The sequence below is a fragment of the Carassius auratus genome, chromosome 4, assembly GCF_003368295.1.
Source record: "Carassius auratus strain Wakin chromosome 4, ASM336829v1, whole genome shotgun sequence".
Taxonomy (NCBI): Eukaryota; Metazoa; Chordata; class Actinopteri; order Cypriniformes; family Cyprinidae; genus Carassius; species Carassius auratus.
In genome coordinates this window covers 28,209,789-28,236,502 of record NC_039246.1, presented here as the reverse complement: position 1 = coordinate 28,236,502, position 26,714 = coordinate 28,209,789, and the positions used below count along the sequence as shown (strand labels likewise).

The 26,714-nt window shown below is 36.1% G+C and overlaps 3 protein-coding genes and 1 long non-coding RNA gene across 4 annotated transcripts in view; 2 read left to right on the top strand and 2 right to left on the bottom strand.

Annotated features, from left to right (window-relative positions):
• Positions 1–156, top strand: part of LOC113057017 (fatty acyl-CoA reductase 1-like) — a gene marked incomplete at its 5' end in the record, with an annotated part of 9,786 nt that extends 9,630 nt beyond the window's left edge. Inside the window, one exon of the mRNA XM_026224015.1 lies at positions 1–156. This exon is cut by the window's left edge and continues 586 nt beyond it.
• A 3,068-nt stretch (positions 157–3,224) lies between these two features.
• LOC113065157 (myelin-associated glycoprotein-like) lies at positions 3,225–9,830 on the bottom strand. Its single transcript, XM_026236385.1, has 9 exons — positions 9,532–9,830; positions 9,090–9,153; positions 8,574–8,921; positions 8,134–8,454; positions 7,781–8,044; positions 6,235–6,522; positions 5,900–5,987; positions 4,552–4,618; positions 3,225–4,474 (listed from the first exon to the last, which is right to left on the bottom strand). The coding sequence occupies exons 4-9, from the start codon at positions 8,402–8,404 to the stop codon at positions 4,136–4,138; spliced, it is 1,317 nt and encodes a 438-aa protein (XP_026092170.1). The 5' UTR covers positions 8,405–8,454; positions 8,574–8,921; positions 9,090–9,153; positions 9,532–9,830; the 3' UTR covers positions 3,225–4,135.
• Positions 9,831–9,958: 128 nt separating this feature from the next.
• LOC113056600 (uncharacterized) lies at positions 9,959–13,186 on the top strand. The gene is made up of 5 exons (XR_003277728.1): positions 9,959–10,174; positions 10,526–10,684; positions 11,827–12,104; positions 12,281–12,411; positions 12,613–13,186. It is a non-coding gene; the product is annotated as an uncharacterized LOC113056600 (long non-coding RNA).
• A 911-nt stretch (positions 13,187–14,097) lies between these two features.
• Positions 14,098–23,495, bottom strand: LOC113057010 (myelin-associated glycoprotein-like). Its single transcript, XM_026224002.1, has 6 exons — positions 23,056–23,495; positions 19,614–19,677; positions 19,090–19,446; positions 18,650–18,970; positions 18,297–18,560; positions 14,098–14,414 (listed from the first exon to the last, which is right to left on the bottom strand). The coding sequence occupies exons 2-6, from the start codon at positions 19,660–19,662 to the stop codon at positions 14,098–14,100; spliced, it is 1,308 nt and encodes a 435-aa protein (XP_026079787.1). The 5' UTR covers positions 19,663–19,677; positions 23,056–23,495.
• Between the last annotated feature and the right edge of the window lie 3,219 nt (positions 23,496–26,714).

The following is a 26,714-nucleotide window of genomic DNA, read 5'->3' as shown; positions in this document are numbered from 1 at the left end:
ACATAGTCTTACATTTCCACTGCATTTTTGGTTGGTGTTTTGTCTTTTTTTCTTATTTTTTTTTTCATTTGCTGCGTTCGGAGGGAAAGGCCAGTGAACTGCAACAGATCTGATGCATTTATAACATCAGACATTGTTTTTCCATAAGAATACATCCACCAGTTTAAACATGAACACCCAAAATCTAGAGAAAAAAAAGATTATTTCTAAAAAAACTGCAGTCTATTTCTAAGGAATTTAAAAATAATTCCTAGTTGAACTTTTTCATGACAATTAAGCACGTTCCCCAAAATTTAATGCATTTTTAATGGATCTCGAATTATGCTTAATGGCAATTCTCATGACTGTAATACAGTATTTTTAGTATTGCTGTAGAAATAACTACTGTTCTATTACATTTTAAATATTAAATAAATTTTATAAAATAATTGTTATATGTAATATATATAATTATATATATATTATATAATATATATATATTATATATTTTTATTATTATTGATTAATAATAACATTTAGAAAACACAAAGGGACCTTTTTTTTTTTGTTAAATATGACATAGTCGACACCATGTATGTGTTTGTACAGCAGTTTAGCATCAGACTCTTTTTGCGATTGTTAGATGAGGATATTTCTGTCTATAAGAGAGTTTCTTCAGTCTGTAAATATTCTAGATATATAAATATATTCCTTTTCAGATGATATGCATACCAAAAATGTACAAATGTATATTTGCGAAGGTGAATCAGATGGCTGGTTAAGAACATCTATGTCCAGAAATGACTGAGTGCTTCCCGTATTTTTTAAAGAAAAGAAAAAAGTGAAGAAAAAAAAGCATAGAGTCTCCATTTCAATGTTGTTTTATGTGTAAAAACCACTGTTTAAAGTGCTCTGAATCCAGAAACGTAAAGAGACTTTAGTCATTTCTATGCAGCACAACCTGTGCTTCTTCCTTCTAAATGTTACTTTTCTAGTTTATCGTTTCTGAAGCGGTTTTATTTCTGTTTGCTTGTCAGAAGAACCAAAACGAGTGTATTTATAACGTTTTATGAATCTCCTATTCGAATATAAACTTGGCGGCTAATATTTCGTACAGCATTGTGATCAATCGACACTTTTTTTTGAGGATCTCACGAGTGAACATTTTTCTACACTGCCCCTGGTGGTCTATTGCCAAACTGTAATTTTGGATCACCGTTTCTAAGAAGTTTCGGCCTTCTGTCGTCCGTCTTTTGTATGTCGCACACAGTATTCATGTTCCTCGGTAAGCGCACGTCTTCCTCGGCTCGTTTAGCAGTAGTGCAGCGATTACTTTAGATGATTTGAGATGGGTTTTTTTCTCCTGCACGTTATGAGTCTCAGTAGAGAAAGCACACGCACACAAATCTCCTCTTAGAGCATTCCAGACATGAAAAACACAGCAATTTTTCTACTAGAATCGAACACCTTGGTGTCTTAACAACAGCAACCCTTCGTTTTGAGCCAAGCTGAGCTTTCAAATAAAGCTTCTACTGCCAACGTGATCTTTACAGTCTCCAGTGTTTGTGCTCTGCACTGATGTTTGTACAGATGAGGTGACTGAGCTGTATTGGGTTTGGAGTAAAATGATTTTTTAACAAAAAAGTCCCCTACTGAAATCTTTTCCATATGTAACACGTGCATGTTTGCTTTTTACATAAGAGATTTTTGGATTTTGACCTTCCTCTCAACATTTGTCTCGATGTTGAGCTGTCAGACGTTGTTCGGTCGAGGTCTTTGAAAGGAAAACTGTACTTTGATAAAATTGTGTGCTTGACTGTTTGTTTCAAAAGAGTTCATGAGAAAATAAACTGAAAAATGACTGAGTTCCTGTATGTCTTCATCTTTTATTCCCCTCATATAACTGAAGCAAAATGAAAGGAAAATGAAATATGATGTTCTTTATCTGAATTGGTTTTGTTTATGTTCCTGGTCAGTTTTACACATTTTTAAAAAATACAGTTAAGAATGTTTTTGTTGAAATTGTGAAACACTTTCTCACATGGGGACATGAACATGTCTGGAAAGTTTCAACAGTCTGAGGTGTTGTGTAATGTGTGCACGAAATCCCTATTACAAATATGCTGTTCATTTCTGTTATGATATTAAAAATCATTTTAACCTGCACATTTTTAAAGGCAGGTGCAAGGACAATTTAAAAATAAAAACTATTTAAATTATATAAACATATTTCATTTCACCCACACAAACATGCTATTCATAACATTCAAATTTTGTGAAAAACCTTCGTTTAAATTTAAAAATAAGAATAAAAATGTTATCTAAATGTTACATTTAGAATAAAATATTTCAACATATATTTCAAATCTTTATAATATTCATTGATGACAATATTTGTTAAAATGCAGTTTTTAAAAATCATGTTCTCATGTAATTTTTTCTTTTTTGTTAATGTGCTTTAGGATCTGCATTGAAACAATATGTATTTACAAATTGCTAGCAGATTTCACTAATAATTACAAAGAAACCGCAACACATTAACATAAAATTAAACATAAATTTAGAAATTTTTGACATTTACAATTTTACAAAACATTTTTTTTTTACTGTTTTGAAAGCATGTAGTTTGTGTATTTTCGGAGACACCTATAGAAGTCTTAAGTTCACTGTCATAAGTAATGCATTTTTTTTGCTGCCGTAAAGCAATCTGCACTTTTCGCAGAATTTCGAATCTGCTCACCTGATGACGTCCTCCCAGAACAACAGATGTTTGGAGAAAGAAATGTCTTGTTAGAAGCCATTATAGTGAATGAAATTGACATATAGTTACTTTTTAAAGTTCACACAGAATGAAAATGTCTCTTTTGCTACTTCTCTGTAGCTCTGAGCTCATCTCTCTGCTAGTTGACATAGATAACAGGAATGTAACTGTTAAAGTCTTCCTCTTTCAGGAAAACAGACTAATTATTGATTGACTGCAACGTTACAATAAATTCAAAACAAGAGAATGTCATTTATATTCTGTACATTGTCATTTCCAACCACAAATGTGTTGTGACAGAATTGATTGATTTTACATAAAACGTTAGGCCACAACTTCCGGTTACAAGAAAACTGAGTATTAAACCATTACTGGGGTGCTTGAGTGTTAAACTTGTGTAAAGATGGCAGCAGAGAAAGACCGACATTAGTCATTCAGATCTTATGCACAATTTATATTTAATGAACTTCAAAATCAGGATGGATTTCAGTCAAATATGATTCTTGATGATTGATTAATGATTTAATATCACAACCATTCATGATTACAGCAGGATACAGACAGAACTAAAACAGTTACAAAATAACTGTATTTAAGATAAAGAATTAAATGTGTGTGTGTGTGTGCTCGAGCATGTGTTCCTGCTCTCATCTCAGAGGTAAGCAGTTTAAACTCTCATTTTTTCGTCTGAATGTTTATTGTTTTGAACTTCTCTAAGTCTTTTCGGAAACAGGTTGCAAAATATATAATTTGTGTTTTTACTTCCTCTTTGGTGCTTGTATCCTTTGGATTGCTCAAATGTGAAGTATTATGATGATTGAGATGATTGAAGGCAGGTCTGACCCAAGCCTTTATGGGGCCCTAAGCAGAATTATTTGGGGGCCCCTCAGTGCAGCCAATACAACTGATGAACCCTTCTACGATTTTTAATTTTACACTTTAACATTCAAAGTCTTACAGTTCTTAGTTGCATACTTAATTTGGTATTCTGAAAAGTTGCTAAATAAACCAGGACACAATGCATTTACAGAACAGAATGTTATTTTAACAACTTAAATTATTAAACACAGCAGCAAGTCATCTGTAAAAAACAACTCTTTATCTATAACTATAAATATTGGAATATAATAGCAAAGACCCCAAAGGTACGCTAAGGTAAATAATGTTAAACTGTTATCAGTACCATCCACCCAAGATGTAGGTGCCTTTTTTATTTCAGTAAAAGAATAAGGAAGATTTTTAGCTGAAATCGTGGTCCTTGGTAATAAAAAGTCAATGAGTACCGTCACTTTAAGAGTCAAAAAAGCACATAAGGCAGAAGATCAAACTTAATCCCTGTGGCAGCAGATGAATGGATGAACTATCCATTAAATCGCTCTATAAAACCTAAAAAAGTTATTTCTTTCTGTAGCGATGGCTGGTGTTTTCATAAATCGCGTCTTCTGATGCCAGTGATGGCGTGTCTGTGATCTCTGCTTTCATGTTGTGTTTTTTGGGTTGTGTCTCAGATGTTGAGGTGTTGTTCTCTGCATCTGTGGCTCCTGCAGAACAGTGTTGGACCGCAGCGTATTCACAGGTCAGCAAGGCGCTGCCCCTGATGTCTTCTGACTGCGATTCAGTGTTTGTGAAGCCGATGGAGGAATAATGAAGAGATTCTGGTGCACTCTGTGTGATGGATGACAGCACGCCATTATCGGCATAAACATACTGACCAGCATTATCCAGAGCAATGGCCTGATGGAGAAAACAGCAAAATGAGTGAAGATCTGCTGAACAACTGTCTGTAATGTCTTTCAGAATGAATTACTCACTGTTTGAGTCAGAGTGAGTCCAGATGTGTCATCTTGACTGGTTTCTGAAGGTTTTTCTTTCCTTTTTCTGAAAAAAAAAAAAGAGTTTCCAGATAATTTATATATATTAATATATATCAGAATAAAAAAATTCTAATATTGCCGATATTTGACTGATAGTCAAATCATATGTTTGGTGGCCGGACAAAATTCATTGCGTCAAGTAAGACAATTACTGATGTTATAACACAAAGGGAAAATGTGTAACGAACACCTCACAGATAGGCTACAAACGGGGTAAATAATGTTTTATGTTTTGATTAAAGATAGTTAACACTAAACGTCAGCAAAACCCTAACAATTCAGTTTTTTTTACAATAGTGCTCTCATTATAGCTACTGCCGTTTAACGTCTATATGACAGTAGTTATTAATGTTCTGCATTTCTTTTTTGAGCTGTGCGTGCTGAAGATGACCAGTAGAGTGACGCATTTGATAGCAAGTTTTTAATTAATGGGATTAAACTCATAATTTCATATAGAATACGCTTCGTTATTTATACAACATAACATTAATATTAGGACTTATATGCTATCTGCAAAAAGGATGCACTCCTTTTGTAGATGCGATCTTCATGCAAAAACGTGCAGAAACATGGCGGCTAAACTCACAGCATTTTATTAAAAAAATTCAAAGCATTTTCTTTTAATGGTGTTTTTTGCTTTGAATCAGACAATCTTTTCCTAACAATCTTCCCAAAGCTGTGGTCATCCCTGTTGCTTATGCACCTTTTCCTACCATACTTTTTCCTTCTAGTCAACTTTATATAAATATAGTTCGATACAGCACTCAGTGAACAGCCAGCCCTTTCAGCAATGACCTTCTGTGACTTACGTTTTGATGTTTGTCTTCTGGACAACTGTCAAGTCAGTAGTCTTTCCAATAATTGTGGTGGCATGTTCTAAACTAGTCCAAGAGGTACCCAGTATTCATACTCAAAATTAATCAAATTAATCCAGCTCAAAATTTAATATTCTAAGTTTTTGAGATACTGAATTTTTTATTTTCCTGAGCTGTAGGTCATAACCATCAGAATTAAAACAAAAAACCTCTTTAAATATTTCAGTTTGTGTGCAATTAATCTAGAATATAAGAAAGTTAACTTTTTAAAATGTAATTACAAAAAAATAAAGACCTTTTCCATGATATTCCAATTTTCTGAGATGTTCTTCATTATTCGACTGTGAGATTGGTAGTCGAATCAGGCTACTAAAATTGAAGCCTCGAATCAACGACTATTTGAGGTCACCACTAATATATATTATGTAATCATGTTTTCTTGTGTTTAATCAGAGGGCATTTTTACCCACCGTTTACAGCAGAGCTTCATGATGCACACGATCAGCATCAGTAAAACACCGACAGCAGCTCCGAGCAGCACCGATGGATAATGGAAACCTGGAAAGCAGAGTTTCATTGCTCTATTTTATTGAGGTTGGTCTATCACAGCTCAGGAGATCTCTGATATGAAATGAATATAGTTACATATTGCACTTTTTAAAAGTGTACTCAAGTGTCTTTAACATAGGCATGTAACTGTACTGACATTAATATATTATCTGCATGTAGTATTTTCAATAGAATAATTCACACATATTTTCCACAAGGATAAAGATATTATTTGTGATCTTGTCAATCAGATCACCTGTCTCTTGTGGCGGTGGGATGGTCTGAAACTGTTGACTAGCGCTGCCGTAAATGTTTGCGCTGAAACACTGCAGGACATCCGTGTCTGTGAGGGACTGATGGATGGTCAGGACACTCTTCACTCCTGTGCTTCCTAACATCTCCTCACTGATGGATATTTCTGTAAAGTTAGTGAACACATGTCCAGACAGACGCCACTCGAGTGTAGGGCAGGGATTCCCATGAGCCTCACAGACACACTCCATTACGCTTTTTCGGCTACAAAAGCTGGAGATTTTGGGCGCAACTGAAATAGAGAATATGATTGTTAGGATAAAGAAAATCTAGATGGTTTCTCCAGTGTAAAACATGTTTATTATTTTATTGATAAAACACTAAATATGTCACAGTAAAACCATGTTAATTTGTTTAAAGTTCCCTTAATATAAACAGTGAAAAAATATCTAAAAAAATCATGACTTGTCTGAACTGTGGGTGAAAACAAAAGTTCATGACAACAACAGAAGAAAAACATAACAGAGTACAAAAGTTTGCTGAAGTAGAAAAGAGGAACAAGCCACAATTTTAAAATTACAGTTAGTTCCTATAAGTCTACGATAATACCATACTGGTGAAAATGGCATTAATGTGTTGAAGAACTCATTTTCCTTACAGTAGTACTCAGTTATAAAAAATCTGACATGACTATTTCAAAAATATATTTTGGAGGATTTCGGGATCCAAACAACACTGGACCCCATTGACGTCCATTGCATGGATGAAAAGATACTGAGACATTTCTCAAAAAAGTAAGGAAGTCATGCAAGGTTTGGAATGAGTAATCAACTCAATCAAATAACTTTGGTGTAGTTTGTTGATTAAACATAATTTAATTAGGCCTAGTTGTCGTCACGACTCAAAGGATTGATGCAAACTGTACCTTTTTATTTTTTATTTTTGCCAAAACAGTGTTTAATATGCAGCATCTAATGCTCAGAAAATAATTTTAACCCCATTTTATAGTCACTACATTTCCATTATAGAAGGACTGCTGACAGTTTCTAATACTTTGACTGGTTTAAGAGCAGTTTCAAAAATGTTTTATTTCGGAAACCTTGCATTTCAAAATGCTGTGGCATGACTTGAACCTGTTGATCTGTTACAAAATAATTTACAAAAGGGGAACCAAGTCTCCCTCTGTCTTCCCATATGCATTTTCTGACTATATATTGTCAACCTATTTACGATTGTCAACATATTCTTTAGTAGGGTATTTTCATGCTGTGAAGTTATGCTTTTCTTGCACGCTTTTATAGTAAAATAAGAAATTTTTCATGTCAATTCGCATTCATTTTTACCATAAACAATGCACTTTCCATTCAAATGCAATGTCTAGAGCAGTCTAGAGCATTGAGAAGTTGTGGTTTATTGGTTAATGATTTGGGATGGGATGGGGAGAATGAATGTACAGTGCTCTCTCCACCTTCAGTACCACGACTGAGGTGTCCTTGAGCAAGGCACCTTGGCTCTGCTGTTGGGAGGAAATAATGACTTTTAGTACTCACACTGGACGTCCAGCAGCACTGATGTGTTCTGTGTGCCATGTTTGTTCTCAGCTCTACAGTAGTGTCGTCCGCTGTGTGTCGGGTCGGTGTTGCTGATGGTCAGGTTTGGTCCGGTCTGAACTGGATTCAGGAGTCCTTCAGTGTCTCTGTACCAGGTGTAGTTCACTGCTGGGTTTGCATCACTGCTGCAGCTCAGAGTCACAGAACAGCCCTCCAGAACCAAACCAGCTGGATTTATCCTCACCGATGTGTTTTTAGGACCATCTGATGGAGGAGAAATCATTTAGACAATTATTTTCTGACATACAGCACTAATTATAGTTGGTCATTGAGCATAGATTGTCCTCTCTTACACTGAACTAGTATTATCCAGGACTCTTGTGTCGTGATCGGCTGCTGTAGCTTGTGTGTTGCAGTGCAGGTGAAAGTGACTCTGTGATGACGCTGAGAAACAGTGAAGTTCAGATCGGAGATGAGCTCAGTTTGGTTCTGATACTGCTGTTCTGTGACGTTCTCATTGAGAGATGAGCTCCATCTGAGAGATGGTGGACGAGACGGACAGAAGATCTTAGTAGAGCAGCGCAGAATCACTGAACTTCCCTCAATCACCTCCATCATCTTCATCACCTCCTGCTGATCCTTAAAGAGACTCAGTGTGGGTTTGGGTGGAGATCCTGAAACACACATAGAAATGCAGTTAAATATTACAAGATAAAATGAAGGTGCATTGCTATTGTACAGTAGTAGATTTATTTTTTCACTCTAGAAACATCATGAACAAAATGACACTCACCTAAGACGGCAATTTGAACTTTTGAGTCTGAGTAGCTATATTTCAGTGTATTGGATTCTATTCTGAAGTAATATAATCCATCATGACTCAGACTGACAGAATCGAAGCGTGTGGTGCAGTTTTTCTGTGAAGCAGTGCCAAATAATTTTCCCTTTAACAGTCCAGTGTTGGGGCTGCTGGAGTCAAACACTTCTGTTTGCTCAGCATTAAACCATTTTCTCTTTGCACTGTTAGTGAGGTCTTTTTAAGTTTTTGGATCAATATCAAATGAGCAGGGTATGAAAACACAGGATCCTTGTAGAGCTTCTACTCTCTGTGGCAGATTGATACTGTAGCCACACAAAACACCTAAAACAGATGAAGACAAACATACAAAAGAAGTAATCATACAAAGTTAATATGCAGGAAAAATTTCTGCAGCACTTATTGCTCTTCGATCTCATGAAGGTCACACGGAAGTGCTTTCATAATATTTCAGCTTGTTAAAAATAGAGGAATAATCTATAAGAAAGAGACCTTGTATCAGAGATCCAGTGAGGAGGAACATCACCAGTGTCTCCATCATTTACATGCACTCCACCTTACAGCAGAATATACAAATAAACACATTTTAATAGAATGAAAAAAAAAAAATGTTGGACTTGTTTTTGTTGTGTTTATCATATGCACTTATCAATCACCCACCGGTGTGCAATGGCAAATGTTGATTGATAGAATAAAAAAATAATTATTGTGTTTGAATTTATAACTCTTTCTTGAAATATAAACTCTTTATATCTAAATTTCTAGATTCAAGTTTTCGATTTTTTTTTCTAGATTTTTACATGAGAATACAGAACAATACTAAAGATTTAAAACAGGACATGCTTCTCTTGAACATGTTTCAAACCTTAGCACTTCAGAATCTCAAAAGTCCAGGAGTAAGAGTAAGTTTGACTGTGTTGTGTAAATGACTCACCAGAGAAGAGAGTTGAAGACGACAGAAATCCTCTCAGAGCTCAAGATGATGCTTCTACACTGACTGAAGAGAGAACTGTGTGTGAAAATACTTCTCCTTTAGTCAGAACCTTTTAGTGACCGTAGCGTGACTACCCAGCTCTGTGTGTGTGTGTATAAACACACAAACACACACACACACACACACAGAGCTGGGTATTACATTTACTCTACATTTAGAGTCTTTCACAGAGTTATCATCTGCAGTATCTGTATTGAAATGCTTTGCTTTATGGTGGCCCTTATTGGGGGTTAAATGTACTTTTTTAAAAAAATATATATTTTTTTATATAGAAATGTTAACCTCTCACCCTCTTATTTGTTGCTCCACTAGAAGTTTGTAATATATGCACAATTCCATGCAGATAATTTGTCATTTAGGGTGTGCTCACATGTATCTTTATATCAGCAGGTACTTCAAGAGCTGATGGTTCGAGAGTCAGACTTGTAACCTGAAGGTCATGGGTCCGAGTCTCAGTACCAGCAGGGATTGTAGGTGTAGGTGCGCTCACTTCCACGCTCAAAACCACTGAGGTGCCCTCGAACAAGACACTGAACCTCAAACTGCTGTAGTTGGTGCTGAAGCAGGGATATGTGTATGTGGGGTATGTGTTCACTGCTGTGTGTGCATTGTGATGGGATTAATGCAGAGCACAAACTCTGAGTATGAGTTAGCATACTTGGTAACATGTCATGACCATGGCAGAACACTTTTAACTTCTTTATTACGAGTGTTTGTTCCTAGGTCTGTGAGATGAGACTCGAACTCAAGGCTGTAATTTACCATTTTAAGACTAACAACACTGTTTCTGAGTTCTTGTTTTTAACAAATAATTCACAGTTTACTAATGGTGTCATAGAAGTATTAATTATGTGGTGTTATTTTCATTAAGATTATATGAAGAATTTCAACTTTGTCCAGTCTCTGCTAACTTTGGTTTGTTTCCATTTCTCAGTAAGGAGAGTTGACTGTGAGGGTGAGAGCAGAAGATTTCAAAAGTCCAAAAATAAGGACCTCCCTAGTCTGATGTCATGATGTCAGTCATCTGAAAGTCTCAGGCTGAAACTGAAGACGCTTCTGCCTCCTAGTAGAGCGGATGGAAACTGCACATCAGGTCCTGTGATTACGATAAGTAACACTCACCACCAAAGTGTTGTTTTATGTGCTTACAAATAATAGTGATTTTAGACCATATATTTTGTAAAGCATTTTTTTTGTTTGTTGTTGTAATGGAACCTTTTTTTTTTAAATTCCAACTTCCACAATTTCATAAGCATTAAAATTCTGAATATCAAACTTAACAGTTCTGAATGTATAATCTTTTATTCATAAATGTTGAACATCCATGATTTTGTCAACTTTATATTCTGAGAGGCAAATTCTTTATTCACAAATGCTGAATGTCCTCCTTTGTAAAAGGCTTTCTATAACAAACGTGCTCTTTTAATGCCTGTCTCTATATAATGATGTGGTAATATACTGAATAAAATTACAAGTTCAAAAAAAGTCAACTTTATTGTTCAGGATGACATTTAAAATAAAATATAAAAAATAAAATTCTGAAAAAAAAAATTTCAGAAAAACTTGAATCCTTGGGTAAAAATCTTGAAATTTGTCAGAAAAAAAGTGATATATTACACACATTTTGTTCCATTTGAATTTCAAAAGATAAATGATTTATTTGCTAGATTGTCAAATGTTTATTTGTGAGAGTTATTATACATTATGCTCAAAACTCTTTCCTTAACATAAACTCTTTCCTAGACAACACAAACAGTCTAATGTCATCTCATTGTTCTTTAGCAAAGACAGAGTGGGAGTGAATTTGTTAATTTAATGAAAGTAATTTAATCAAACATTTAAATAAGACGTTATTCTTCCAGATGTATCAGACTGTAAGTTCCTCATGCCTGCTTCGATATCAGTTTCAGTTTAACTTTCAGTTTAGAAATGATATGGACTGATTACATAATAATAATAATTATTCTTATTAGCAATTGTAGCCTACTCCTTTTGCAGAAACCTTTTAATTAAGCTAAAGTACACATCTTAATAATACACTTGATACTTAAGATTTAATGAAAAATAAAAGTAGAAATAGTAGTACATATATTTGAATAGGAAATAATTAATTACCAAGGAAAAATCTTTTTACTGTTCTACTGAAGAAAAAAAGTCACCTACATCTTGAATGGCCTGAGGGTGAGTAAATGAACAGCAAAATTTCAATTTTGAATGAACTACTGTCCTATCCAGGAGGCGATGTCCCTGATCTCTTCTGACTGTGATTCAGTGTTTGTGAAGTCGATGGAGGGATAATGAAGATATTCCTGTGCACCTGGTGCAGTGGATGACCACATGCCGTTATCATACACAAACTGACCGACATTATCCAGAGCAATGGCCTGATGGAGAAGAAACAGCAAAATGAGTGAAGATCTGCTGAACAACTGTCTGTAATGTCTTTTAGAATGAATCACTCACTGTTTGAGTCGGAGTGTGTCCAGATGTGTCGTCTTGTCTGGTTTCTGAAGGTTTTTCTTTCCTTTTTCTAAAAAAAGATCATTAAAACATTAATGCTTACAATATCTCAGTAATGTAATCATTCAGGAAATGAAACAGTATTAAGATTTAACACACACACACACTCATACCTATGTATGTACACAATATCTTATATAGTATAATCATGTTGTCTTATTCCTCAAAGGGCATTTGTACCCACCGAACACAGTAGAGCATCACGATGCACACGATCAGCATCAGTAAAACACCGACAGCTGCTCCGAGCAGCACCGATGGATAATGGAAACCTGAAAAGGAGTGCTTTATTGCTCAGAGGTTGGTCTTTCATAGTTCAGGGAGATCTCATTAAGCTATCATTAAAACCATTAAACTATTTTATATGGTTTATGAGGAGGAATAAAAATAGACCCAAATGAGTCAACAGTTGTGCTAGTGGAAAATACAGAGCTATAAAATGAATGTGGATTTGATGAGAAATGTTGAGTTCATGTTGAGATTTTGGATGTTTGATTACAGACTTCAGTGTCTTGGCAAATATGAACACATTTCTCAGGATTAAAGTCCGTTTGGGCTCCATTTGATCATCACTTAAGTATAACTAAGTCCTCTAAGAAGACAGCAGAACGTCCCTGAGACGAGTGAGGAGTGGCATGGAAGCGATCAGCCTGTGCACTGCTGAGGCATTATTGAGCCTTCAGCTCGGATCGACCGTTTCTCATCTTTCTCTTGAAAATATCCCATAGGTTCTATATGGGATTCAGGTTAGGCATGTTGGCTGGCCAATTAGCACATTAATATAATGGTCAGCAAACCACTTGGAAGTGGATTTGGCATTCTGGGCAGGTCCTGCTGGAAAAGGAAATCGGCATCTCCATAAAACTTGTCATCAGATGAAAGCATAAAGCGCTTCAAAATCTCCTGGTAGATGGCTGCATTGACTTTGGACTTGATATACAACACAATGGACCAACACCAGCAGACCAACAGACGTCACGGTACCCCAAATCATCATTGGCTTCAGAAAATTCACACTAGACTTCAAGCAGCTTGGATTGTGTGCCTCTCCAGACTCCGGACCTTGATTTCCTAATTCCAGGTAAGATGCTTCTGATGTTTTTTTTGTTTCAGAAAAGGCTTTGTAGCCCTTTACCTGATGACGTCTGAGCATGGTGAATCTTGATGCACTGACTCCAGCTTAATTCCACTCCTTGTGAAGCTCTCCAAAATGTTTAAATCAGCTTTGCTTGACAGTATTTCAAACTTGTGATCATCCCTGTTGCTTGTGCACCTTTCCTACCAGATTTCTTCTTTCTAATCAACTTTGCATTTAATATGCTTTGATACAGCACTCTGTGAACAGCCAGCCCTTTCAGTGATGACCTTCTGTGACTTACCCTCTTTGTGGAGGGTGTCACTGATTGTCTTCTGCAAGTTTCCCAAGTCAGCAGTCTTCCCCATTATTGTGGTTTCAATGAACAAGAGATACCCGAAATTTATACTTTATAATTTCTGTCTCGTACTGGGTGTTGGGTGGGTTATTGATGGACATGGCACGTTATGTCCCTCATGCCACAACCTTGAAGTGTGCTGAATGCCAGGATGCTTTCATAGTTCTTCAACAAAAACTATATATACCGCTATTATGTAAGGGGTGAGGCTTGGCAAGCAACCTATATGCAGTAGTAGTCATTGGCCATTTCTTGTAATAGTCAGAGGTGATTGTGGCTCTCAAATTAGACCCCTAACATCAGTGCCGATGTAAAATCTCTGTTCCCTGGGTTACATAACAAAACTGAGACATTCTGTTTAAGTTATAGTGAACTATAATAACCATGCATTGAGTAACACTACGGTTAAAATTAAAATCAAGTATTGACATTATTACACACTGGAAATTTTAAGTGTACTTAAGTGTCTAAAACATAGTAATGCAAGTGAACATGTACATAATACATTACTTGCAAGTAGTGCTTTAAAGGATATTATTTGTGATCTTGTCAATCAGATAAAGCTGTTGTTTTGTTTCTCACCCATGTCTTGTGGCGGTGGGATGGTCTGAAACTGTTGACTAGCGCTGCCGTAAATGTTTGCGCTGAAACACTGCAGGACATCCGTGTCTGTGAGGGACTGATGGACGGTCAGGATGCTCTTCACTCCTGTGCTTCCTAACATCTCCTCACTGATGGATGTTTCTGTAGAGTTAGTGAACACATGTCCAGACAGACGCCACTCGATTGTAGGGCAGGGATTCCCATGAGCCTCACAGACACACTCCATTACGCTTTTTCGGCTACAAAAGCTGGAGATTTTGGGCGCAACTGAAATAGAGAATATGATTGTTAGGATAAAGAAAATCTAGATGGTTTCTCCAGTGAAAAAGACTAAAATGTTTATACAATATTTTTATTGTGAAGTTTTGGCAACTGTGACCTTTTTTTAAGTATAAACTTCACAGATTGCTTCTTTTTTGCATTGTAGATAAAAATCTCAGAAGAATATTTTTATATTCACAGAACAGTTTTATTCTTCTGAGATCCTACACAGTCTCTGTCAAATCATTTAGACTCGTGCCATCAGTGATGAAAGTCATATTTTGACAGTTTGAAAGTGTTTCTTGCATGCTTTTATAGTAAAATTGTATCTTTTTAATGTCAATTTGCATTCACATTCACCATAAACAATGCACTTTTCATTCAATTGCAGTGCCATCTAGAGTTGTTTTATGTTAGCTGCAAATACTGCAGTTGAAGTACTATGTATACAGTATTTATGTTATCTGGGATCAGATTAAGGTTATCAGATTACATAACTTTGAGGTCTGTCTTTTGTACTCACACTGAACATCAAGTTGAATTGTTGTGTTGCATTGGCCATGCTGGTTTTGAGCAATACAGCCATACCATGCTCCATATGTAGGGTTTGTCACAATATAGGTCTGATTATATCCAGTCTGGAGGAGCTCAAATTCAGATCCGGTTTCTCTGTACCAGGTGTAGTTGAACTCTGCTGGGTTTGCATCAGTGCTGCAGTTCAGAGTCACTGATTTGCCCTCCATCACTGAACTGGAGGGAAACGCTGACAACGATGTGTTTCTGGGGGCATCTGAGGAAAGAAAAAAAAAGAAATGTGATGTAGAATGTGTGGTTTACAGTTCAAGATTTGAAAGGCTGCAGGTTTAAATCTCTCCACTGTACAAGTTCAAGATGCAGGCAACGTGTTGAAGCATGTGTGCAAGCATCTACAGTAGGCCATACAAAACACCACATATCTGTATTTTACCTATTACCAGTTTACTTCACACTAGCTGTGCTGTATAAAGGTTTAAAGGGTTCATGAAATGAGAAATCAAAATTCAGTTGATCTTTTGACATATAAGAGGTCATATAAAAACATTATGTAATTTTTGGAACTCAAAACATTCTTGTTAGTCTAAAATCAGTTTCTATTGAAGCCCCCACCCCCTCCCCCCACTGATTCACACTCTTAGTATAAATAAAAAGGGCAGCATACGCAGGTCAATGCAGAAACCAAAACGATTAAAGATGTCTCTGGAGACAAGAAGACACTGTCCGGTGAAGTATTCACACTAGACGTACTGCAGATTACCAAGTATTCACACTAGACGTACAGCGGATTACCAAGTATTCACACTAGACATACAGCAGATTATCAAGTATTCACACTAAACGTACAGCAGATTATCAAGTATTCACACTAAACGTACAGCAGATTACCAAGTATTCACACTAGACGTACAGCGGATTATCAAGTATTCACACTAAACGTACAGCAGATTATCAAGTATTCACACTAAACGTACAGCAGATTACCAAGTATTCACACTAGACGTACAGCGGATTATCAAGTATTCACACTACACGTACTGCAGATTATCAAGTATTCACACTAGACGTACAGCGGATTATCAAGTATTCACACTAAACGTACAGCAGATTACCAAGTATTCACACTAGACGTACAGCGGATTATCAAGTATTCACACTAGACGTACTGCAGATTATCAAGTATTCACACTAGACGTACAGCGGATTATCAAGTATTCACACTAGACGTACTGCAGATTATCAAGTATTCACACTAGATGTACAGCGGATTACCAAGTATTCACACTAGACATACAGCAGATTATCAAGTATTCACACTAAACGTACAGCAGATTATCAAGTATTCACACTAAACGTACAGCAGATTACCAAGTATTCACACTAGACGTACAGCGGATTATCAAGTATTCACACTAGACGTACTGCAGATTATTAAGTATTCACACTAGACGTACAGCGGATTATCAAGTATTCACACTAGACGTACAGCGGATTACCAAGTATTCACACTAGACGTACAGCGGATTACAAAGTATTCACACTGGACGTACAGCGGATTACAAAGTATTCACACTGGACGTACAGCGGATTACCAAGTATGCAGACTAGATTTACAGCGGATTACCAAGTATTCACGCTAGACGTACAGCGGATTACTAAGTATTAATGCTAGACGTACAGCGGATTACCAAGTATTCACGCTAGACGTACAGCGGATTATCAAGTATTCACACTGGACGTACAGCGGATTACCAAGTATTCACACTAGACGTACTGCAGATTACCAAGTATTCACGCTAGACGTACAGCAGATTACCAAGTATTCACACTAGACGTACAGCGGATTACCTAGTATTCACACTAGACGTACAGCGGATTACCAAGTATTCACACTGGACGTACAGAAGATTACCAAGTATTCACACTAGACGTACAGCGGATTACCAAGTATTCACACTAGACGTACAGCGGATTACCAAGTATTCACGCTGGACGTACAGCGGATTACCAAGTATTCACACTAGACGTACAGCGGATTACCTAGTATTCACACTAGACGTACAGCGGATTACCAAGTATTCACACTGGACGTACAGAAGATTACCAAGTATTCACACTAGACGTACAGCGGATTACCAAGTATTCACACTAGACGTACAGCGGATTACCAAGTATTCACACTAGACGTACAGCGGATTACCAAGTATTCACGCTGGACGTACAGCGGATTATCAAGTATTCACACTAGACGTACAGCGGATTACCAAGTATTCACGCTGGACGTACAGCGGATTACCAAGTATTCACACTAGACGTACAGCGGATTACCAAGTATTCACGCTGGACGTACAGCGGATTATCAAGTATTCACACTAGACATACAGCAGATTATCAAGTATTCACGCTAGACGTACAGCGGATTACCAAGTATTCACGCTAGACGTACAGCAGATTACCAAGTATTCACACTAGACGTACAGCGGATTACCAAGTATTCACACTAGACGTACAGCGGATTACCAAGTATTCACACTAGACGTACAGCGGATTACCAAGTATTCACACTAGATGTACAGCGGATTACCAAGTATTCACACTAGACGTACAGCGGATTACAAAGTATTCACGCTGGACGTACAGCGGATTAACAAGTATTCACACTAGACGTACAGCGGATTACCAAGTATTCACACTAGATGTACAGCAGATTACCAAGTATTCACACTAGACGTACAGCGGATTACAAAGTATTCACGCTGGACGTACAGCGGATTACCAAGTATTCACGCTAGACGTACAGCGGATTACCAAGTATTCACACTAGACGTACAGCGGATTACAAAGTATTCACGCTAGACGTACAGCAGATTACCAAGTATTCACACTAGACGTACAGCGGATTACCAAGTATTCACACTAGACGTACAGCAGATTACCAAGTATTCACACTAGACGTACAGCAGATTACCAAGTATTCACACTAGATTTATAGCAGATTATCAAGTATTCACACTAGACGTACAACAGATTACCAAGTATTCACACTAGACGTACAGCACATTACCAAGTATTCACACTAGACGTACAGCAGATTACCAAGTATTCACACTAGACGTACAGCAGATTACCAAGTATTCACACTAGACGTACAGCCAAGTACTGAGATTGGACATCCAGAAGAGTACTCGCACTGGGCATCCACTAGGTAAATAAATACTCACACTGGACGTTCAGCAGATTTACAAGTGCTCACACTGGATGTCACAGATTTTTTATCTAGTAGTAAAGACAGCAACTTTAAAATAACACAAATGGAAGTATTGTATATAAATAGTTGCAACTTTTAGTACTCACACTGGACTTCCAGCAGCACTGATGTGTTCTGAGTGCCGTGTTTGTTCTCAGCTCTACAGTAGTATCGTCCTCTGTGTGACGGGTCGGTGTTGCTGATGGTCAGGTTTGGTCCGGTCTGAACTGGATTCAGGAGTCCTTCAGTGTCTCTATACCAGGTGTAGTTCACTGCTGGGTTTGCATCACTGCTGCAGCTCAGAGTCACAGAACAGCCCTCCAGGACCAAACCAGCTGGATTTATCCTCACCGATGTGTTTTTAGGACCATCTGATGGAGGAGAAATCATTTAGACAATTATTTTCTGACATACAGCACTAATTATAGTTGGTCATTGAGCATAGATTGTCCTCTCTTACACTGAACTAGTATTATCCAGGACTCTTGTGTCGTGATCGGCTGCTGTAGCTGGTGTGTTGCAGTGCAGGTGAAAGTGACTCTGTGATGACGCTGAGAAACAGTGAAGTTCAGATCAGAGATGAGCTCAGTTTGGTTCTGATACTGCTGTTCTGTGACGTTCACATTGAGAGATGAGCTCCATCTGAGAGATGGTGGACGAGACGGACAGAAGATCTTAGTAGAGCAGCGCAGAATCACTGAACTTCCCTCAATCACCTCCATCATCTTCATCACCTCCTGCTGATCCTTAAAGAGACTCAGTGTGGGTTTGGGTGGAGATCCTGAAACACACATAGAAATGCAGTTAAATATTACAAGATAAAATGAAGGTGCATTGCTATTGTACAGTAGTAGATTTATTTTTTCACTCTAGAAACATCATGAACAATATGACACTCACCTAAGACGGCAATTTGAACTTGTGTGTGTTTAGGTTCTTTGTAGTTATATTGCAATAAAATGCCGGCTTCAAGTCTGAAGTAATATGACCCATTATGACTCTGATCAAGATTATCGAAGCGTGTGGTGCAGTTTTTCTGTGAAGCAGTGCCAAATATTTCTCCTTTTAACAGTCCAGTGTTGGGGCTGCTGGAGTCAAACACTTGTGTTACAGCATTAAACCATTTTCTCTTTGCACTGTTAGTGAGGTAAATGCTCAGCTGTGGATCAATATCAAATGAGCAGGGTATGAAAACACAGGATCCTCGTAGAGCTTCTACTCTCTGTGGCAGATTGATACTGTAGCCACAAAAAACACCTAAAATGAACACAAACAGGCAAAAGAAGTAACTGTACAAAGTCGATATTCAGAACAAATTTCTGCAGCACTTATTGCTCTTCAGTCTCACAAAGGTCACTTATAAGTGCTTCCATAATATAAATTCAACTTGTTAAAAAAAGAGGAATAATCTATAAGAAAGAGACCTTGTATCAGAGATCCAGTGAGGAGGAACGTCACCAGTGTCTCCATCATTTACATGCACTCCACCTTACAGCAGAATATACAAATAAAGAAATAAATTATGTGTATGTAAATAGGGCTGTCAGTTTCTATTTATTCATCGTGATTAATCACAACCAGAAAAAAAAAAATTGTTTGTGTATTATATATATTTATGTCACTTTAATTGTCCTTTTAATTACAATGCTTAATTGAGAAATAAGGAAACTAACTGTTAAAGTTTTGCATGCAAGATTTTTGTCCAATCTCACTTGATACAAGACTCGCATGCAGAATGAGAATGAGACCTGGCATTGTCTTGATCTAATAACTATGAGCTATGAAGTTGGATATCATCCTCTTTTTGAAGGCCAAACAAAGTAGTTTTCACTTCCACAATAAAACATACAGCATCTGCACAACATGGCGCTGGTGGCAACAGAGAGAATAAAAGGTACTCCTCCTTTCTTTGTGTGAACATTTGGGCGGCATTATGTAAATCTTCCCACACAGTGATGTAGACATGGGGGTATGTTTAAACCTGGTGTTTTAGTAAGCCGTGGACAAGTCTTAACTTGGATAAAGAATATCTCCTTGGATTTGAAACTCTATTCATTGCAACTTTACAGATCTTCTTTATGCACCTAGAGTTTGTAACACACCAAAATGAAATTGCACCATACGACCCCTTGAAAGGGAATTAACAAATCAACAAATCACAGATTCTTGATTTCACTGCATTTTACTAAATATATAAATTTGAAGAAAAAAAAATAACCGCCACCACTACATGTGTATATATATATATATATATATATATATATATATATATATATATATATATATATATATATGTAAAGACTTTGGGCTTTAGACAACAAGAAAAATGTTTATGTATATTTCAACAAAACAGGAATTACAGCCATTTTCATACACAGACACCCATTTCCAGAGGCTCAAATGTAATTGGACAAATAAATGTAATCATAAATCAAATGTTTGTTTATTTTTTGTTGTTGAGAATACTGTGCAGACAATGACATCACCTTTACCAGGTCTTTACTGCAGCTGACTTCAGGATCTTTCTGCATTTAGTTTTGTCTTCAGCGAGTAAAATGCTGCTCAATCGGCTTGAAATCAGGAGACTGACTTGGCCATTGCAAAATATTCCATTGCTTTTGCTTTTTGTGTTTTGGGTCATCCTCCATTCGTACTATGAAGTGCCACCCATTCAACATTTCTCCATTTGACTGAATCTGGGCAGGCAGCATCTCGACCTCTGAGTACCTGCCTCTTAGTTTGCCTTCTGGAGAGTGTTCTTTGGATGTTGTGACAGGGTTTTTCTTTACCATGGAGAAGATCCTCTAATCATCCATCACTGTTTTCTTGCTTGAACCTGAGCTCACCAATGCATTCTTTTTTTCTTAGATTGTACCACACTGTTGATTTGGTTTCTACTATCTCTCTGATGAGTTTGTTTTGTTTTTTGAAGCCTAACAGTTGTGTGTTTCACTTGTATCACTCCTTTGACCACATGATGTGGTTCACAACAAAAGCTTCCAAATGCAAATGGCACACTAAGAATAGACTCCAGACCTTTTAGATGCTTAACTGATGTAGAAATACTGAAAGAATAGTCCAGGCCTGTCCATGAAACAGCTTTTGAGTCAGTTGTCCATTTACTTATGGTCCCTTGAAAAGAGGGGAGGTACATATATAGATATATAAAGATGTAATTCCTTAACCTTCACTCCAATTTTGATGAAAATACCCTCAAATTAAAGCTGTGTGTGCTTTAAGCCCATATCCATTAACTTAAATATGTTTTGGTCACCAGCTGAAATAATACAAATTGTGCCTATTTCCAAATATATATGGACCTAACTATTACACCTGCTGGTGTGTTAATGAAGGCGCATGAGGAAGAAAATATATAAAACGGTTCTTTTAATGATCGCGGGAGAATAAGGGCACGTCTAACATAACAATACACTACGATACGATAATCACAGACAAGGAGGACCTAAAGACAGAGAGGGTATTTAAGCACAAGGCAAGTAATCAGGGGAATGGAGACAGGTGGGGATTAATCCAATCAACCAAACAGGAAAAGGAACATGACCAAATAAGGAAACTGAAAGTCCATGAACGTAACACTAACTGTATATTATATATACATGTGTATATATAAATATATTCAGTACACTCGCATACGTAAACAAACTTTTAATTTGGATGCAGTTAATCACGATTAATCGATTTGACAGTCCTAATAAGTAATAATAAATAAATTTCCTTTTTTAATTAATTTATAGCTCTTGTGTTGGCATAAACTCATTATTTCTAAAGTCCTACAGTCATTTTTTACATCCAAACACAAAACAATATCCAGAGCTGAGATTAATTAACATTTATCCATTATTGATTACATGTTCAGATTACTTTTATCTAGCTTGTTTTAAACCCACCATAAAATGTATCATTGATATAAAAAGCAAAGAGAAAGAAAATATATTTTAAAAAATTTATATTGTCATCATTAAATTCATTAAACATTAGATAAAACCAGGATCTCCCAAACTGGGTTTAGTGTAAGAACTTTACATTAAGGGTTTGTGAGGTGAAGTAATGAAATAAATCATAAACATTTAAAATGTATTATTTGAATACTAAAAAAATATATATTTAATTTAACTGAGTGCTAATGTGACTATTAAACCACATTGAAATGTGAACATGTGAATGTGTTGTTTAATTATTGAAATATTAACTTTTTCAGAGATATTTCAAGTATGTAATGTATGTTTGGTTGACAAAAACATTTGGGAAAACATTTGCATTACATGAAAAAACATTAATAAACATGAAACAGCAATGACATTACACAACCAAAAGTCTTTCAGATTTAAAAAATGTAATCCAGACTTCCAGAATCCACAGTTATTGAAGATCGCTGGATATGAACACACAGTGAATGTGGAGTCTTTTTTTCCATCCAAATTAAAGATGCATGGTTTGCAAATGTATTTACATGACATTTACACAGCCATTCTTTATTGTGAATATAGTCAAAGCTAAATGGTATGACACACACTGAGATTTGTACAAAGTAAAATTTTAATTAGAAAAATAAATAAATAAATTAGGGAGAATCAATCAATTATGAATCATGTCATAATCATGTAAAAAGTAAACATATAATCTGATTATGAGCATTATAAAATGTACTCTAATCACGAGTACTTGATTTTTGGAATCTGATTATGTAATACAGAACTCCTACTACCCTTCTCTGAGAAGATTAAAAAAATATACAAAAGAAAAACAGGATATGCTTCTCTTGAACATGTTTCAAACCTTAGCACTTCAGAATCTCAAAAGTCCAGGAGTAAGAGTAAGTTTGACTGTGTTGTGTAAATGACTCACCAGAGAAGAGAGTTGAAGACGACAGAAATCCTCTCAGAGCTCAAGATGATGCTTCTACACTGACTGAAGAGAGAACTGTGTGAAAATGAGAGTTTATCTCGTATCAGAGATTCAATACTTCTCCTTTAGTCAGAACTTTAGTGACAGTAGTTTGACTCTAAGAAATCTATGCAAATCAGTATGAAGCTTTCTTCACATTTCTTTATATTTGCTTGAAACAAATCACTATCTTGTGAGATCCAGTATTGAGTTCTAATGTTGATAATAATTCTCAATGATCAGGAATATGTTGAATAAAAACTGGAATTTGAGAAGACTATGTACAGGAAGCATGCTTTTTATTTCTTCTAAACTTTTGCATTTCATATTTGAGATATTATATGTCAGAATTGTATTAGAGCAGGGGTGTGTGTAGTGTGTGTGTTGTCTAAAGAATTTAAGACCAGCTGTTGCCATGCAGTCATCTTCACAAAGCTTATTTCCATAAACTTTGTGACCGACACTGGTGACTAACTGCACTGGGAAAAAACTATACAACATTTTTAAGTAAAGTGGTTGCAAACAATTTATTTTAGCTACATTAAAAAAAAAAAAAAAAAAAACATTGTTTAGTCAACTACATTTGTTAATTTAATTGTAGCTAAAATAAACTGATTGCAACCACTTATCTTAATAAAGAATGAACAAATTAAATATATATATATGCAGTTGATGGAGATTTGTGGGATGCACATCCAGGGCACGAAGCTCCTGTTCCACCACATCCCAAAGATGCTCTATTGGGTTGAGATCTGGTGACTGTGGGGGCCATTTGAGTACAGTGAACTCATTATCATGTTCAAGAAACCAATTTGAAATGTTTCGAGCTTTGTGACACTGTGCATTATCCTGCACAGATACACAAACCCTAGAAATGTTTGTATGTGAAAATCCCAGTAACTGAGCAGATTGTGAAATACTCAGACCGGCCCGCCTGGCACCAACAACCATGCCACGCTCAAATTGCTTAAATCACCTTTCTTTCCCATTCTGACATTCAGTTTGGAGTTCAGGAGATTGTCTTGACCAGGACCACACACCTAAATGCATTGAAGCAACTGCCATGTGATTGGTTGATTAGATAATTGCATTAATGAGAAATTTAACAGGTATTCCTAATAATCAATAATTCAAATGTATACAATACAAGTTCAAATAGTTTTGTCATATTATGAGCTCCATAATGTTCATGCAAACTGGGCACGCATAAATGTGTAAACAGTTATTGTTTACGCAGTCATCAAGGATATGCAGAGCGTGTGGTGGACAGCCACACCATTGCTTTCAAAAGACTCTTCTTCAAAAACCCTTTAATAGTGTAAATGACAGGTCGAACCATAGCTAAAGTTATGCATTTTAAAATTAAAATGCACTTGTTTAAACCATAGACTGTGATTTAAATGTAGCCTTAACTGGGTTAAAATCTTGAAACTTTAAAAAAAAAATATTTAGGGCCCAAGCACCAAAGGTACATAGGTAATCATTGGCGTTCTTATTATGTTTCTTTCATTTCTTCATCATCATCTTCTTCTTCTTCTTCTCTCGAGTCTAGGCAGCCCATAGATCAGTTTGCAGGAAAGTTTTACAATTTGGCACACAGATAGAGGACAATCTCAATTTAGCAGGTCTGAAGTCTCTATCTCAAACCTCTAGCGCCACCAACAGTTCAAATTCCAAATATGTTTATGCTAATATGCAAAAAAAAAAAATTGTTCCTGTGATTCCTTAGCTCATGCAGAGTCGAATGCACAACACAATTGAACATTTTATGGCTCAAGATTTTTCTCAATTTGTAATAGTTCGGGGGAAAAAAACAACTTTTCAAACTCGTGCTAGACAGTTTGTCTGATTTTCACCAAATTCGAGTCAAATCATTTTTAGATCATGCTGGCAAAATTTTTTTGATTAATGCGAGAATTAATTAGGGCAAAAATTCCTGTTGGAGCCATTTGAACGAATCAAATGAAGACATTTAGCACATCCTGCTGCCGGCAGATTTGGTTTCTTATTTAGAGTATAATTTCATAAAAAAATAATAATAATAAAAAAATAATCATAAATAACATTAAATTAATTGTGGGTATTTTCAATCAAATTAATTTTGCTATTATTTAGATAAAGGATTAGTTCACCCCCACAAAAAAAAAAATAATAAATGAAAAATAACCTTTGTTTTTCTCACCCTTGAGGCATCCTGTCAATGACTTTCTTCTTTCAGACAAATCCAGTCGGATTAATATCAAAGATGATCCTTGCTCTTCCAAGCGTTATCATTGTAGTGGGTGGGTGCTTATGTTCAACAGTCCACAAGATGTCAAATAAAGTGCATACATCCATAATAAAACATGCCCCACACAGCTCTGGGGCTGAATAAAGGCTTCCTGTAGCGAATCGATGCATTTTTGTTAGAAAAATATCCATATTTTTATTCTTCTGACTGTCATATGTGCAAGCGGTTCCAGCGGATGACGTAGGACATATGCACAGTTCACACCTGTGAGATATGCTAGTCTTGCGAGTTTGTTTACAGAAGCAAAGGAAGTTTTGTTTTTTACATTTTAAATCAAACTTGAAGTCTTGTGATTCATAAAATTACCTTATCTAATAAACTGACAACAGATATCTCTCACACCATTCTTCCCAGATAAAATAACTTGTCTATGAAAGTCTGATTATTTTAGAGTTTTTATACTGAGCTGTCAGTTACACCAACTTTTTTAAATATATTTCAAGGGGTGCAAAACCAGAAACTATTATTATTAAATTACAATTAATCTTAAACGCTCTATTCATGAAGTCAAAGTCTATGGCCTGTGAATTCCATCTTCATAACCATTTACTAGTAGGCCACCCCTTTATCATGTTGTCAATTATTTGAAGGCCTCTTGGCTGAAACTGAAGCCTCTTCTGCCTCCTGGTGGACGGAACAGAAAACTGCACTTCGATTGTACCATTACAGTAAGTAACACTTACCACCAGAGGGCACCAAAGTGTTATTTTATCTGCTTAAAGAGAGTAAAAAAATATTTTCGTAAGACGATATAATTTAACTGGCTTTTTATAATAGTAATGGGATAAATTAAATATATTTAACCATACCTTTTCTTAATCAACTATCTACAAAACTATAGAGAACCTTTAGGTTTTATTATAATTTTTATCTCCATGTAAAATGTTTTTCAGGGTAGTAGTATGTATCCCTTTGCTCTATTTCGTGATATTTGAATATGGTGTTATTGTATATAGACACGTACTGACGCTTTTGCGTGCTAGGATCACCATTAGTTTAACCAAATAAAATGTTATATTTTATTAAACATGCACATTTTAAGTATAATAGAACATCTGATGGGGATTCTTTTTTGAAAATTATTGAAAGTCGAAAAAAAAGCAGGTCTATGCACACGTCAGTTACTCAAATCCCTCCGTGAGAGAGCGAAGACCCAGAAATGGTTCCTAGTGCTGTGTTTTCAAGTTAATAATTTGCTCAAACAGTATAAAGAGTGGCTAGTTTAAACAGAGCGAAATTACTAGTGACAGAAAAAAATATTCTATGACTTGATATACCCAATACCAAGTGTAAAAAGATGTTACATTACATAGACAAGAACCATGCGCAA